This window comes from Grampus griseus (genome assembly GCF_964374135.1).
Source record: "Grampus griseus genome assembly, chromosome: 20".
NCBI classification, from domain to species: domain Eukaryota; kingdom Metazoa; phylum Chordata; class Mammalia; order Artiodactyla; family Delphinidae; genus Grampus; species Grampus griseus.
Window position 1 is genome coordinate 54772237 of NC_139014.1, and position 14379 is coordinate 54786615.

At 59.2% G+C, this 14379-nt stretch overlaps 1 protein-coding gene across 2 annotated transcripts in view; it reads left to right on the forward strand.

The window, feature by feature from the left end:
- Positions 1-14379, forward strand: part of RAB11FIP4 (RAB11 family interacting protein 4) — a gene marked incomplete at its 5' end in the record, with an annotated part of 112859 nt that overhangs the window by 92936 nt on the left and 5544 nt on the right. The window contains 7 exons of one of the 2 annotated variants that reach the window (XM_082679338.1): positions 8243-8472; positions 10178-10372; positions 10895-11029; positions 11295-11330; positions 12469-12568; positions 12838-12941; positions 14026-14166. In XM_082679338.1, the coding sequence (XP_082535464.1) occupies positions 8243-8472; positions 10178-10372; positions 10895-11029; positions 11295-11330; positions 12469-12568; positions 12838-12941; positions 14026-14166 (941 nt within the window). Of the gene's footprint in view, positions 1-8242; positions 8473-10177; positions 10373-10894; positions 11030-11294; positions 11331-12468; positions 12569-12837; positions 12942-14025; positions 14167-14379 lie in introns of those variants that run through there. The other variant, XM_082679339.1, reaches the window with a different exon arrangement.

Consider the following 14379-nt stretch of genomic DNA (forward strand, 5'->3'; position numbering starts at 1 on the left):
TCGCTGCCAGGATCTGCCTCAGAATCTCACCCCAACCCTTAAGACTTCCAGCCCCTCTGTTCTGCTGCCCCGCAGGGGATTCGCCCACCTCTGGCCTTAGTTTGGCTGCCAGGCGGCCAATCCAGCATCCCTCATTTCTACAGTTCTTCTGGGAGCTACGTCATGCCCTCCTTTCCCTTGCACTCCTGGGGCACTACCTTAGCAGCAGCGTGTGTGCTGCGGGGAGGGTGTGGAGATCAGGCAGAGAGACAGTTGAGGAGTTGCAGTTAAAACACTGAAAAAAGGCAGTGCAGGCTTCCACACCCCTTCCGTGGTGGTGGTGGTGTGTGCAACAGCAGACTGACTCATCTGACCACCTTGGCTGTATGTAAATGGGGTTCTTGAGAAACACGAGCATGACTTTCTCTTCCGTTCATTACCAGCTTGAGGCTCCACAGCTGGTGGAGGCCAGATCCTGGACTGAACCAAGTCTGCCCAAGAGCCTCAGTCCCCCCACCTGCAAAACAGGCTGGTTTAGTGCCTCCCTCCAGGGGGTGATGGGAGCATCAGACCCTCTTGGTATTGCCCACTTGAGGCCAATAGTGAGCTCCTGAGGAGCTCCTGTTGTCACCATCGTCCCCCGCCCGGGGTCTGCGGGTCTGCTCTATGATGAAAGTAGTGTGGCCGCTAGGGCGCCTACGCTGAGATCCACTCCCGGCGGGAGCCCAGTCAAGGGTGGTCTTCAGCTGCCGGTGGCGCCCTCCCTGAAGTGAGGGTTCGGGAGGTGGATCCTGGAGCCCCGGGCCGGGAGGAGACAGCCTGAAAGCTGCTCTGGGCGCCCCACCCCTGGGAGGGAGCTTCACTAGAGGGGATTCTGCTCTAGCCTTGGGGGTGGCAGTCTGTCTGTTTGCCTGACCTTGGCCTCCCCATCAGAGTGGGAAGCTTGGGCTGCAGAGCTTCGATCTCACAGTGTGAGGTCAGTCCCCAGGGCTGGCTGAGACGGGGGATAACCTCTAATAGTTTGGTGACCTGGTGCTCCCAGGTTTGCCCTCGGCCCTGTGGTGGGCAAGCTGAGGCCTCGTATCTGAGTCAAGGTTGCTTTTGTTCCGAAGGCAAGGCTGAGGCACCAGCCCCTCTGTGTGGACCCCGAAATCCCTCTTATTCCCACCCTCACCCCTTGACTGGCACCCGGGCAACCCTCTGCTGAAAAGTCTCCTATGAGCCATTGATGAGCGCCAGCCGCCTGCAGGGCGAGGCCTGGCTTCAGGACGGGCGTTGGGGACAGCCTGCATGGCTGCTAATCTCTGCTGCCACCGTCTTTGCTTGATGGGAGCTGCTGAGCCACAGTGGTGTGTAGTGCATCCTGGCCCAGGTAACCCCATCCCCTCCCTGCGCACCTGGGGCGTTGGCACCAACAAGTTAGCTCCTTCACTTGAATTGTCTGCTACCTGGGGAAGGACGCAGCGAGACCCTGACCGGGCCTATCACTGTTCCTGGGCTGTTGGCTGGCTGGGAGGGTGGGTGAGGGCTTTGACTCCCCACACCCCCAGGCCCCTCAAGCCTGCTCAGCCTCGCCAGGTGGCAGGCTGGCCTCTCCCCGGCCCTGGGCTTAGTTTGTGTCCATCCCTCCCCCCATACCTTCCCTGCAGGGGGTTCCACGTGTGCCCACTGGTGCCTGGCAGCATGGGAAGCTGGGATGTGCCCGCCCGAGCTATTTTTACCCAGCCCTGTCCCCATGGAGCTGTTCTTTGGCTCCACATTACTGCCTGGGGAGCAGAGCCATTGCCAGGGCTGGGGGTGGATAGCCAGAGCCTGGGAGCCTCGCGGACTCCCTCACCCAGGCAGCATCTCATCCTAACACTTAATAAAGGCTATAATTAATGCTCAGAGAGACCTTCCAAGACAGTGGGCAGAAGACAACCCTGGTAGGGAGAAAAGAGGCACCTGGCCTGTTTGGAGGGCCGGCTTTGCACCATGGGGCGTCTGGCTTCCAGAAGCTGCACCCAGCCTACCTTCACACCGTGTGCCACCGGGGTCGTAGGGATAGGATCCCGGGGGCTGGAGAGAGACCACTAGGCCAGCATGCACCCCTGGCTGTCTTTTCTCAATACAACGAAGATAATAATAGCTCAGGTATGAGCACTTTCTGCTTAGAATATGTACCAACTCGTTTAATGCTAATAGTTGACCCCATTCCCTAGATGGGGAAACTGAGGCACTGAAGTTCGGTAAACCTAAGCGCGCAGAGCTGGTAGCGCAGCGCAGGTGGACTGACCAGGATCTGAGCCGGTCAGTCCGCCTGCAGAGTTTTGCTTCTCACGCCACCCCGCCCCCCGCTATTCGCCGTGTTTCCAGGCATCCGTGAGGTGTGAGGCAGCATTATTCTCCAGGGCAGTCTTGCCAGGTAGGTATCGCCATCCCTGTTTTTAGATGAGGCCCAGAAATCCAACAGCTGGGGCACAGCCAGCCAGCGACCAAGCGGGGACCCGCGCCCAGGCCTCAGGCTTCCCACGCTGGGCTCTCGCCAGCTAACCATCCGCGGTGCAGTTCGGGCCCCGTTGCTGATCACCGGCCCTGTGCTCCCTGTGATGCTGACCGTGGGGTTCAGATGTGGACGTCCTCATGTTTACCCCTTTAGGGGCTTCCCTCTCCCCGGGAATGTGGAAATGGGGTCACCTGGAGTCAGCTGCCAGGAAAATGGGCCAGGTGGGGTAGGGGGAGGACCAAAGGAGGCGGTCGAGTCTGGGCCGTGCCGCACCCCCTCCGAGGGTGTGGCCAGTGGGGCGTTGTTGGCCCCTCCGAGGCCTGGAAGGGCCCCACGGGTACTGATGCTTGGCCTTCACACCAGCCATTGAATTCAGCTCGTGTCGACTTGCTACAGAGGAAGATGTGACTTTGGGGCCTGCTGGCGGGTGAGGGCTGCTCCTGAGACAGGAGAAGGAGGCCCCACGGGCAGGCTTGTGCCTCCAGGCTCCCACTTCCAGCCCTGGCCGGCGGCATCCAGCCCCAGCCAGAGACGGGGGTGGGGGGCTGGAGAACCTGCCCTGCCGGAGCGGCTGGCTAGGGCATGTTTGCCCAGCCTTGGGCCTCAGAACTCTCCAGAAACCCTCTGGAGGATGACCTGCCTCCTGGCCTCCTGTCTGTCCAGGATCTCACCGGTTGACTAGCCAGGGACCCATGGGCTGCAGGAGCAGCTCAGCTTCTGCAACACGCAGCCCCTAAGGAGGCCGGATCAGGATTTAATGCTTCCACAGCTGCCAGCTCTTTGGTGCCTGTGAAAATTGTCACGTGTGGTCCTTAGAGTAGCCTCTGAGGTAGGGATGACTGTCCCCATTCTGTAGGTAAGGAGTCAGGAGCTCAGAGGTCACATGCCCAAGGTCCCACTGCTTGTGAGTGGCCGGGCCAGCCAGGACTAAAAACCCAGTCTGCCAGGCCGCAGAGCAGCACCGCCACCCAACCCCACTCACAGGGGTGTCCTGGGGCCCCTCCAGGTGACCTGGAGTGCGCTGGACGTATGCCAGCCACGCCCACGTGGCCCTGGCGGCACAGGGAGCTCCATGTGCAGGACTGGCTTTGGGTCCTGAGGAACAGAGCCCTGGGGACATGGGTCACCCATAGATGTTGCCTGGAGCTACCTGCTGAGGACACCGTCCCTTCCCTAAAGGCCCCCCCAAAAAATCAGGCACCCCCTTTTCTGTGAAATCCCATTACCCACTCCCCTGATCCTGCCACCCCTCCAGAGCAGGCCTAGGATCCGGGACCACCAGGCGTCCTCTGACGCCCGAGGAGCTCGCTGCCGCGGAGGGAGGTCTGGATGTGGACAGGTGGCCTGGGGCGGGCTGGCAGCTCTTGGGGTTCTCGGCCTAGAAGTGCCCACGAGCAGGAGGTGCCCCGTGGAGCGATGTCCTCCTTCTCCCCCCACCTTCCTCCAGCTCCATCCCGGGGCTGCCGCAGCCCAGTTTCCTGCTGTCGGGAATCGGCCTGGGGTTTGTCTGGGAACTCTGGAATCCTGGAGCAACAGGAGAATCTGCCTCACCACGCCCAGGCCAGGCAGATTACTCTTTAGCTCTTGCACATTCCCCAGAGTTCTTCCTCTTCACAGCAGCACATGTGACACGGGGGCTCCCTGGGGGCCCCGACCAGCCCAGGGCCCTGACTGGAGGGTAACTGGGCCTCAGGAAGCCCCTGCTGTCAGGTGCAGCATCTTCTCAGGCCTTCTGGAAACCCCGTGAGGACGGTACTTTTATTATGGATGAGTTCTTCCTCTTCCTCTGTAACTTCATCTAAAAAATATAAAAGAAACTGGCTCAGAAGGGTTTCTGTTGTGACTTCGGTTCTCCCAGCCAGGGATTGATGGCTCCAGGTGGGGTGAGAGGTTGCCTTCCAGCAGCCATCCCTGCTTGCCTCCCTTCCTGAGCTGTCTGGGATCAGAGCAGGCTGTCCCCCAACCTCAGCAGCGCTGCCTCCCCACCCCAATCCCGTGCTACCCTCAGCCCTTCCCTGGCGGGCCAGGGAGAGTGGAAGCTGGGCTGGGACCCAGGCCCCCAGGAAGGAGCACGGGTGACAGGGCCACTTTTGTCCAGGAGAAAAGCCAAACGGGTACCATCCCAGACTAACCAAGGTATGCGGTTAGTTACTTTTCTTATAGCTGTCTTTATATTATTTAAACTGGGGGGGGGGGAACTACAGATCTTAGTGGGATGTAACCCCGTTGTATCGATAAGTGGAAAATGCATTTAATATGCCTAACCTACCAAACATCATAACTTCGCCTAGAATACCTTAAACAGAATTACCCAGCACAAAGCCTATTTTTAAATTAAGTGTTGAACAGCTCACGTAATTGATTGAACGCTGCACCAAAAGTGAAAAACAATGGTTGTAAGCACATTGGTGGTTCACCCTCGTGATCGGGTGACGACGGGGAGCTGCGGCCGCCCAGCATCAGGAGAGCGTCAGACCACACATCGCTAGCCCGGGAAAAGAGCAAAATTCCAACTTTGATGTACAGTTTCTACTGAATGCCTATCACTTTCACGCCATTGTAAAGTCAAAAAATCGTAGGTCGAGGGCTTCCGTGGTGGCGCAGTGGCTGAGAGTCTGCCTGCCGATGCAGGGGACGCGGGTTCGTGCCCCGGTCTGGGAGGATCCCACATGCCGCGGAGCGGCTGGGCCAGTGAGCCATGGCCGCTGAGCCTGCGCATCCGGAGCCTGTGCTCCGCAGCGGGAGAGGCCACAACAGTGAGAGGCCCGCGTACTGCAAAAAAATAAAAATAAAAAATCGTAGGTCGAGCCACTGTAAGTTGGAGGACCGTCTGCACTAGAAATGGTTTTGAAGTTGTAGTTAAAATTTCCACTTTCCTTGGGCAACCAGTTGTGGCTTGAATGAAGAGATGTGGACGTAGGGAGAGCAGCCGTTTTTTAAGAGAAAAGGCTGGCGTGTCGAGAGCGTGTGTGCATACGTGTGTAGCAGAGGGGGGGTGTCGGGGTGGGTGAGGGGCTGGGACTTGGCGCGTCGGGAGCCTGGCTCCAGGTCTCAGGTCCCTCTGTAGCCAGGAAGTTCCAGGCAGTCCCCTCCCTCTCTGAGTCTCATCTTCCCTGAGTGTCAGATGGAGAAGATGAATTCTTCATCCTGCCCTGTACACTCCCCGGAGCTCTCCCAGGGCTGCTTTGAGAGCTGAACGGTGTGTGTGGGAGACAGACAGGATGCTTTGTCAAGTGTGAAGGGCCGGGCAGGTGTGGACTCTGCTTAGTCAGAGGGTAAAAATATGCCCAGGAGGTGTTGGTCTAGTTGGGAGGGAGGGACCCCTGTGGGGTGTCTGACCCCTCCTGCTGCCCCTGCTGTGGCTGAGACAGGCCACTCGAGACCACTCTTTCCACCCGGGGCAGGGCCTTGGGCCAGGTGTCAGGAGTTATGGGTATGACGCTGTGGGAGCTCAGGTGAGGGGGTTGGTCCCCACCGGTGTACCATGGGTTGGGTGTTGGGACGGAGTGCCTGGCAGAAACGTGGCCTCTGTATCTCAGTGTCCAGTGAGGCAGATGTGAGTTGGCCAGAAGCCAAGCCAGATGCTTAATCACAGGTGCTGGGCTCCACTTGGCCCCCTGCCTGTCTTCTGGGGGCAGCGTGGGCGGCAGCCTCTTGCGGACCCCTGCTGACGCGGTTCCAGGGGGAAAGCATGGGCGATGGTGACTCACAGGCCAGTCCCAGCCCTGCCACTGACTCCCACGTGGCCCCAAGCAAGTCACTTCACCTCCCTACACAGAGGGGGAAGGAGACCCACCTCTCAGGGCTGTGAAGAGGAGAAGAAACACCCACTTGCAAAGTGACCAAGCCCTCTTGTGAGCCACAGAGCAGGGACTCCCAGCCAGTGCTGCCTTTGCCCTGCCGTGTGTCTGGGAGGGTGAAAAGCTGCAGGTGGAGGAACAGAACACGCACCTTGCTTCTCCACGAGCCCCAGCTCTCCGTGGAGGGCCTCTCTCCGGGTGACCACCCACTAGCCCGGACATTCCCTGCTGGGGGCAGGAAGAGGGCGGCATGTGGAAGTCGCAGCATTAGGCGGAGTGCCTGGGCTTCATAATTAGTATTGTGTTCCTGTGATGTGTCTCTCCTCATGGTCACCATGGGGTTTGAAAATCCGTGAAGCGTGGGTTGCGTCAGTGATAAATGGAACCAAGCCAGCGGTGGCCAGAGGCAGGTGGGACCCTCTGCCTACCGGCCAGTGGACTTCTGGCAGGTAACTCTCTGAGCCTTGACTTCCTCGTTAGTAAAATAGGGATGGGAATCCCTGTCCTGAAGGGTCATGAAGCCCAAATGGGGTAATATATTAACTCTTAGCTCGGTCTCCAGAACTCGGCGGTGGTTCTGTAAACGTTGGTTTCCCTTTCTTTTCTACTGGGACAGCTCTGGGCTTGCAGACAAGAGCTCGCTTAGGGCACAAGATTTGATAAGGTTGGGGGCTGTGCGGGATTGATTAGTGCCATGTAGGTGCAGAGGGCCGCGTGAACACTAGGGGGGAGTTTAATTACACAGCCCCTCGGCCTCCACAGTCAGAGGCTCCTGGCTGCCTGCTGCCGGCTTTATTGGTCCATCTGGTGCTCAGCCCGAGTCGTGGCACAGGCAGGAGCCAAGCTCATTAATCGCCGTCTGTTCTTAGCGCTGGCGTGTGTCTTGGTGGGGACAGACCCCCTGGACAGCTGCACACGTCTGGGCGGACACAGCCAAGCCGTTCGCTGACCACCTTCCTTGGATGTCCCTGATCCTGTTCTTGTCTGAGATGCCCCGAGGCTTTTCACAGCCCTTCTTACTGTCACTCTTCTTGTGGTCCCGGGGCTGGAGGACGCACCTTTAACGGGGACCCTGCCAGCCCTAGCTAAGGAGCACGCTGAAGAACCTGGGGAAGAGTTGACATCTCCGGTGGGAGCAGGTGGAGGCTGTCACCTCCAAGGTTCCCAGCTCCTCAGGGGCAAAGCAGCCCCGAGAAATGGTGTGTAGAGATATGCCTCTCTCGGACTAGGTAAACTGAATAAAGCCAGAGCTCTTCTCCTGTAAGATGGTTTTAGCAAAAGGTTTGGGCAAATCTTTATGGTGCGCTGACATTGCCGGGCAGGGTGCTGGGCACCGAGGACCAGTCCAAAGCTCAGACTTGAAAGACCTAGAATTCTTGCTCCCCAGCTTGGCTGTGACAGGGCCGGGGCAGATCTGTGGCCTAGACTTATCCACTGAGGTCCTGCTGTGACACAGCGATCCCTCTGTAAGATTCCATCGCCATTCTCAACTTACAGAGGCCAGAACTGAGGTTCAGAGATGCTATTTGACATGCCCAGAACCGTGGGGGGCAGACCCCATGCTGGGCAGTCCCCTATCATGCCGCATCAAGCTCTGCTAGGCCAGAGTCATTGTCATTGGGGCTGTGCCTTTCTAATCACCAAGAAGCTTTCTCGGGGTCACTTGGTTTCTTGTGCAGACTTTGTGTTGGGGACCCTGCCAAGCAGCCCAGCTGGCCTGGCTGTGGCCCTTCTCCATGGAAGGCTGTCCCGGAGCTTCCCACCCCTCACTGGCCTTGCACGAGGGGTCCCCGAGGTTAATCATCTGCCAGGGTCTCACACCCGAGGTTTCAGTGTCTGGGCTTCCCGGCACCGCAGTCCCCGCCGTCCCCGCCGTCCCCGCCGTCCCCGGCCCTGCTGGCGTCCTTGCGGTCTGAGGAGCGGTGCTGCGCCTCGGGGAGCCAGGCTCACTCGCGCTGCCCCCCTCTGTCTTCCCCAGGGCAGCGAGGTGCCAGACCCCACCTTTGCTGATGGCGAGCTCCTCCCCAGGGAGTCCGGCTTCTTTCCTGTGGATGAGGACGAGGCCATGACGCTGGCCCCGCCCGAGGGCCCCCAGGAGTCGGACATGGACGGCCCCGTGGAGAGCAGCCGGAGCCTGGAGGGGCCGGTCGGGATTCCTGCCGAGGAGAAGGAGGCAGGGCTCGGGGGCCTGTTCCTTCCAGAGGACAAGTGAGTTAAAACTGCCTGGAGCTCCACTTGTCGGGAGAAGGTGATGGTCACGGCCGGAGATTTGGAGAGGGAGGAGAGGGCTTCCGGTGTCAATCTTACCATACGAAATTGTCGATTTTTAATCATGTTCGACCTTCAAGAAAAAGGCAAGTTCATATGTTTCAGCCTAGTACATTTCCTCAGTGCAGGGGTTCGCAAACCCAAGGGTCTCTGGGAATCCCACTGTCGAGGAGGGGCCCTTTGGAGCTGTTCATCCGTGTTGCTTCCCCGGGGGCGGTCCCTCCGCTGCACTGGCGGCCAGCCAGGCAAGGACAGCTGGTCATAGGGCTGATCACCTGCCACCTGATGGTTGCCGTTGTTGTCCGGGGCCAGTCACCAGGAGGCCCCAGCGGCGGTGCCGAGAGGTTTAGTGAAATTTACAGGAGAAAGCAGCGAGGAATGTGACTAATTCAACCCGAGGCGCTCAGGAGCCCAAGGACAGATAAATAAGTGAATAAATAAAATAAGGTGGAGATGCCCGGAGCCTTGATCTTCAGCCCCTATCGTTAAGGCTGTGATTCTTAGATGGAAACCAGGGTTCCTCAGGGGCACAGTTTGAAAATCACTGTTTCCCATTCTTTGAGTGCACAGGCTTATCAGCAGGTTGGAGAGCTCCCAGTTTACGAGTAAGGATACACAGAAGCTGCTGCACAGCGACTCGAGGGAGGATATGTTTTGGCAGGTGATGAGTTAGTTGTACTTCTTTGTTCTTAGGTTTTAGACAGGGTTCAGCCAGCCACTGACTCTGTCCCAGGCCACACTGGGTCACCCGTGAGAGGCCTGGGGTCTCTGACCTGTGTTCTGTGGCCTTAGGCTTCTTTGGACTAGAAATCCGCTCTGTGGAGTAGGAGAAGCATCCTGCCTACTGGCTCATTGTTGTTTTTTGTTTTCATTTTCGTTTTTTTGCGGTACGCGGGCCTCTCACCGCTGCGGCCTCTCCCGTTGCGGAGCACAGGCTCCGGACGCGCAGGCTCAGCGGCCATGGCTCACGGGCCCAGCCGCTCCGCGGCATGTGGGATCTTCCCGGACCGGGGCACAAACCCGCGTCCCCTGCATCGGCAGGCGGACTCTCAACCACTGCGCCACCAGGGAAGCATTTAAATATTTTTATTTCCTGCTTTACCTTCTTCTGTGTAGACCCTTTACATGCTTAGACTTGTTATGTCTAAAATTTTATATCTAACTTCTAGTTTAATTTTTAAAACTTCAAAATAATTTTTTTAAGTTTAGTTTTAATTTTTAGAACGTTTTTCAATCAAAAAAAACTTTCGCTTTTAATTTTTCCACATTACTGCCAGTATTTTTTACAAACCTGTCCACAGCGATTTGAGAGTCCATAATTTATGTGACCATTTCATTTACTGACATATAGTATAATTTAACAGCTAGTTCAGTGTAGCTGTCCATACACCATTAAGTTGTAAGCAATGTTTGGCTGCTCTAGGGCAGCGTCGGTTTGAACATCTCTCGTGCAGAAACCTTTTCTGTGGTGAGGTGTTTCCCTTAGGATAAGGTCCCTGGAGTGTGCTTACCAGGCCAAGAAGTACAGCCTTCATCAGGCTCCTGGTATCTGGGCGCCCATGGACCTCCTGGAAGGTGTGGCCAGTTTGGGCCCCGCAGGCTCTGGTGGCGCCTCGTTCACAGCCGACCCTTGTCTTACACTCAGGTCCCTGGGCCACACTCCGTCCGTGACCACGTCGGACCTCTCCACACACTCCACCGCCTCACTCATCAGCAACGAGGAGCAGTTCGAAGATTACGGGGAGGCGGATGACGTGGACTGTGCCCCCAGCAGCCCCTGCCCTGACGACGAGACCAGGACCAACGTCTACTCGGACCTGGGCTCGTCGGTGTCCTCCAGGTGGCGCCTTGGTCTGGAGTGGCATTCGGGGTCCAGGAAAAGTGGCAGAACCAGTCCAGCCTCATCCTAGCGGGGGTTCAGCTGGCGGAGTCCTGAGCTAACTGGGCTCTGCTCCTGTACCGGGGTGGGGGGGGGAGGCGTGGGGGGTTCTGCCTTTGCACGCTGATTGGGGATCTGGAATTCCTCCTTCCTTCTGTCTTGGGGAAGAAACACAGCCAAACCTGGAAGGCCGAAGCCTCCAAGTGGCATATTGATACCTTTCCACGCAGCTGAGTCATTACTCTGACCTTAGCTCTCAGTTGCCTTCTCTGTGAAATGGGTATAAGTCATTGGCTTCCTCTCTGAGAGCGCTGGAGGAGGGAGATCTATTGCTGTACTTCACTCCCCACCCCCCGACCCCCAAACACACACACACAAGGCTCACAGGTCTTGGAGAATCTAGTAATAAGCTCAGCAGGACAGGGCAGGGCACCAGCCTGGACAGCAGTTCAGAAGGTGATTTCTTTCCCTCTCATGACCCAGCGCGGGGCAGACGCCTAGGAAGATGCGGCACGCGTACAACAGCGAATTGCTGGATGTTTACTGCTCTCAGTGCTGCAAGAAAATCAACCTGCTCAATGATTTGGAAGCCCGACTGAAAAACCTGAAGGCCAACAGGTGAGGCCCCGGGGCCCAGCATAGGGGCGGGTAGGGTGGGGACCAGAGGGAGAAGCAGCGGGGAAGGTGGCCCCGCTCTGTCCTGACAGGTGATCGGGGGCTGCTTCTCAGGGCCAAGCTGATTAGTGAGGGCAGGAAGAAGCCTCGCCCACACTTTGATCTCTTGCAGCCGGGGCAGAGGAAGGAGTGGGCTAAAGGTCTCTCTGTTCAACCATCCTTTCCTCTCTCTCCCCCTCTCTCCCCCCACCCCACTCTCTGTCTCTAGCCCCAACCGGAAGATCTCTAGCACAGCCTTTGGACGGTAAGGCCTCCCTCAGGGTAGTGCGGGTTGAACGCTGTCCCCTTTCGCTGTACTCCTGCTGACGGTGGCCGACTCCGTGCCAGCGGCCCAGACCCAGCCAGTGCCCTGCACGCGTCTGCACGTGCAGAGGGGGATGAGGCGTCCCAGGCGGTGCAGGCAGAGGACGCTCCACTTGCGAGAAAGCGGGCCCGGCCTCCTTGCCTACCCCGTCCCTCATCCCTTCTGCCCCTTCTGGCAGCGGGCGGCCTCTCCAAGCCCTCCATTGCCCCCGCCTCAGGCAGGCACACTGGGGGTGCCCTGAGAGACACAGCTGCCCTCACGGCTGCCGGTGCCTTTCCCTGGACTCCGGAGCAGGCAGCTCTACCAGCAGAGGCCCTGGGCTTCCCGCTGGCAGGGATGGGGCGTGAGTGTCCCCACTGGAGCTGGTCCCTCTGCCCCAGGTTAAATCCTGCACAGCTGACCTCTTGGACCTGCCAGGGTCCTGCGCCCGCTCTCCTGCAGACTCACCCCAGTTCCGCACCCGGGGCTCTGGGAGCTGCCAGCAAGTGTCCAGGAGCTGGGGTGGGACAGTCTGTGGGCTGAGACCCTGGCTGCTGGCTGGGAGGGGAAGCGGCTGGGTTCTGCCTCGGGCAAGAGTTACCTGGACAGCACTGCTCGTTTCCAGTCCCAGCCACCGACCCACCGTCCCACCGTCCTGCAAAGCCTGGGTGGGTCTCCCTCCCCCTGCCCACCACCTGGGTCCCCAGAGATGTAGCGGGAGCTGGCTGAGTGGTCTCAGGCGGCCCGGGCCCTCTGCCGGGGCTGTGGTACCAGGCTGCCTGCACGGGGCGGTTTTCCAGGTGGAAGGGGCCGGGGTGGGGGGCTCCTGCACCAGCTCTGGTCTGCGGCAGCTGCTGGCTGGAACACTGGTGTGCACAGCGTACTGACGCAGCACGAAAGGGCTCTGATGGACCGGCCGTGTCTGCTGGGGCTCAGGAGCCCCGTCTGCCGTCCTCAGAGCACAATGATCTCTTGAGTTCAGAGGTCAGGCCGCTCTGCTCCCCTGACTGGGTGAGGGCACCCTCCCTGGGGTCCCGGGTGCTCCCCCAGCCCATAGCCTGAGAATGCAGCCAGATGTGCCTCCCCCACCCGTGTGCAGGCAGCTCATGCACAGCAGCAACTTCAGCAGCAGCAATGGCAGCACCGAGGACCTGTTCCGGGACAGCATCGACTCCTGTGATAACGACATCACTGAGAAGGTGGGCCTGGGCGGGCGGGGGACGTGACGTGGGCCCCCGGGGGTGGGGGGAGGGGCTCCTGACGGCCGCCTGGGGACTTGGGAGACCCTGTCCCTGCCCAGGAGTCGGGGATAGGTGGCCCCGATCACATGGGCACATCCATGCCCGGCCCCACCCAGCACGACTCTTCACTCACAGTCATGCGGGACTCCTAGCCGTCAGTCCCACTAAATTCTCAGTCCTGTGGACTTAGAGGTTTCCTCCACCCCACCCCTGCCCTGCTACGGTAGGTGAGTTTTCTGGAAAAGAAGGTGACAGAGCTGGAGAATGACAGCCTGAGCAACGGGGACCTGAAGAGCAAGCTGAAGCAGGAGAACACACAGCTGGTGCACAGGTGAGGCCTGGCCTTGGCTGGGACGCGGGCGCGGAGGGTGGGCCGTGTGCTGAGCCCCCGGGAGAAGCTGGGCGGAGTGAGGTGGGGGGGCGGCAACCTGCAGGTCCCTCTAGCTCTGAGGGTCTGTGATACGTCAGCCCCTGGCTGTGGGCCCTGCCCACACTGGGTGCCCAGGAGGACAGGTCTTTGGGGACAGGGAGACAGGCAGAGCTTGACCTCGGCCCCCCAGGTCTGCAGCCCCAGCTCGGGTGAAAGGGAAGAATTGGGATCCATTTCCTGTCTCTCTCTGTCCCACAACGATGAGAGCCTGACCTCCCTTCTGAGGGACAAGCTCTGCAGAGGGAGAGGCTGGTGCAAGTTGGGGGTTCACACCTGCCACCGGTGGGGAAGGGTCCAGGCATTGCTGCGCTCTCCGCCCAACAGAGGCCCACTGAACGTGACTCAGTGCGGTGGTGCGTGTATGGTGTAGTCCTCACAGGATGGCATAAACTTGGTAAACTGATCTCCGTCCAGGGTCTGGTCCTCAACCTCGTAGGGCCCAAAGATGAGTCCTCTTGTACAGCCCAGAAGTTCAGCTCCATGGAGGGGCTGTTGCCAGTGAAAGGTGCCCCACACTGATACACCAGTAGTGGGTTACGATGTCCACAGTGGGGCCTGGCCTTACCCAGCTCTGGCAGGCTCACCACCAGCCAGGATGTGCCTGTCTTTGCGGTCAGGGTGCCCAGCGAGCTGAGCTGTTGATCAGAGGGGGACCAGCCGGGAAGGAAGGGGGCAGAAGGAGTAGGTGAGGCCTGAGGGCTGTTTGATCCACTGTGGCGAGGCCGCCCTCTCTGTGCCCGCCCTGGGAGAACCCCTTCAACTGCCAGGGCCGCCCGCTCCCAGCTCCGGTGGCGGGTGTGGCTGGCACACCTCTCCTTAGTTGCTGTGGGGTCCCTCATTCATCTGTCAGCAAAGCTGCCGGCCCACAGTCGGGGTGTCAGGGTCTTGGGGTCCGGGGCTCCCAGTGGTCGCAGCCTGGGTTGCGGGGAGGAGAGTCAGGCCACAAGAGCTTGCCCTGCACTGGAGTCCTTGCCCCTCTCCTCAGGGTGCACGAACTGGAGGAGATGGTGAAGGATCAGGAGACCACGGCCGAGCAGGCCCTGGAGGAGGAGGTTCGGCGCCACCGTGAGGCCTACAGCAAGCTGGAACGGGAGCGCAGCACGGAGATCGAGCTGCTGAATACCAGGTGGGCCTGCGGGATGGCCCAGTGCCCTCTGCCCTCTGATGCGCCCTCACGCCCAGCTCTTGCCCTGTGGGCGGGTGCCGTTCCCATTGTATGGATGGGAAAACTGAGCCCCAAGGGGACGCCTCCTGGAAATCTACTTTTGATACTTGAACACTTGGATGTGTTCTTTAGGAAGCAAGTAAAAGAATGTTCATAGTAGGTACAACTGGAAAC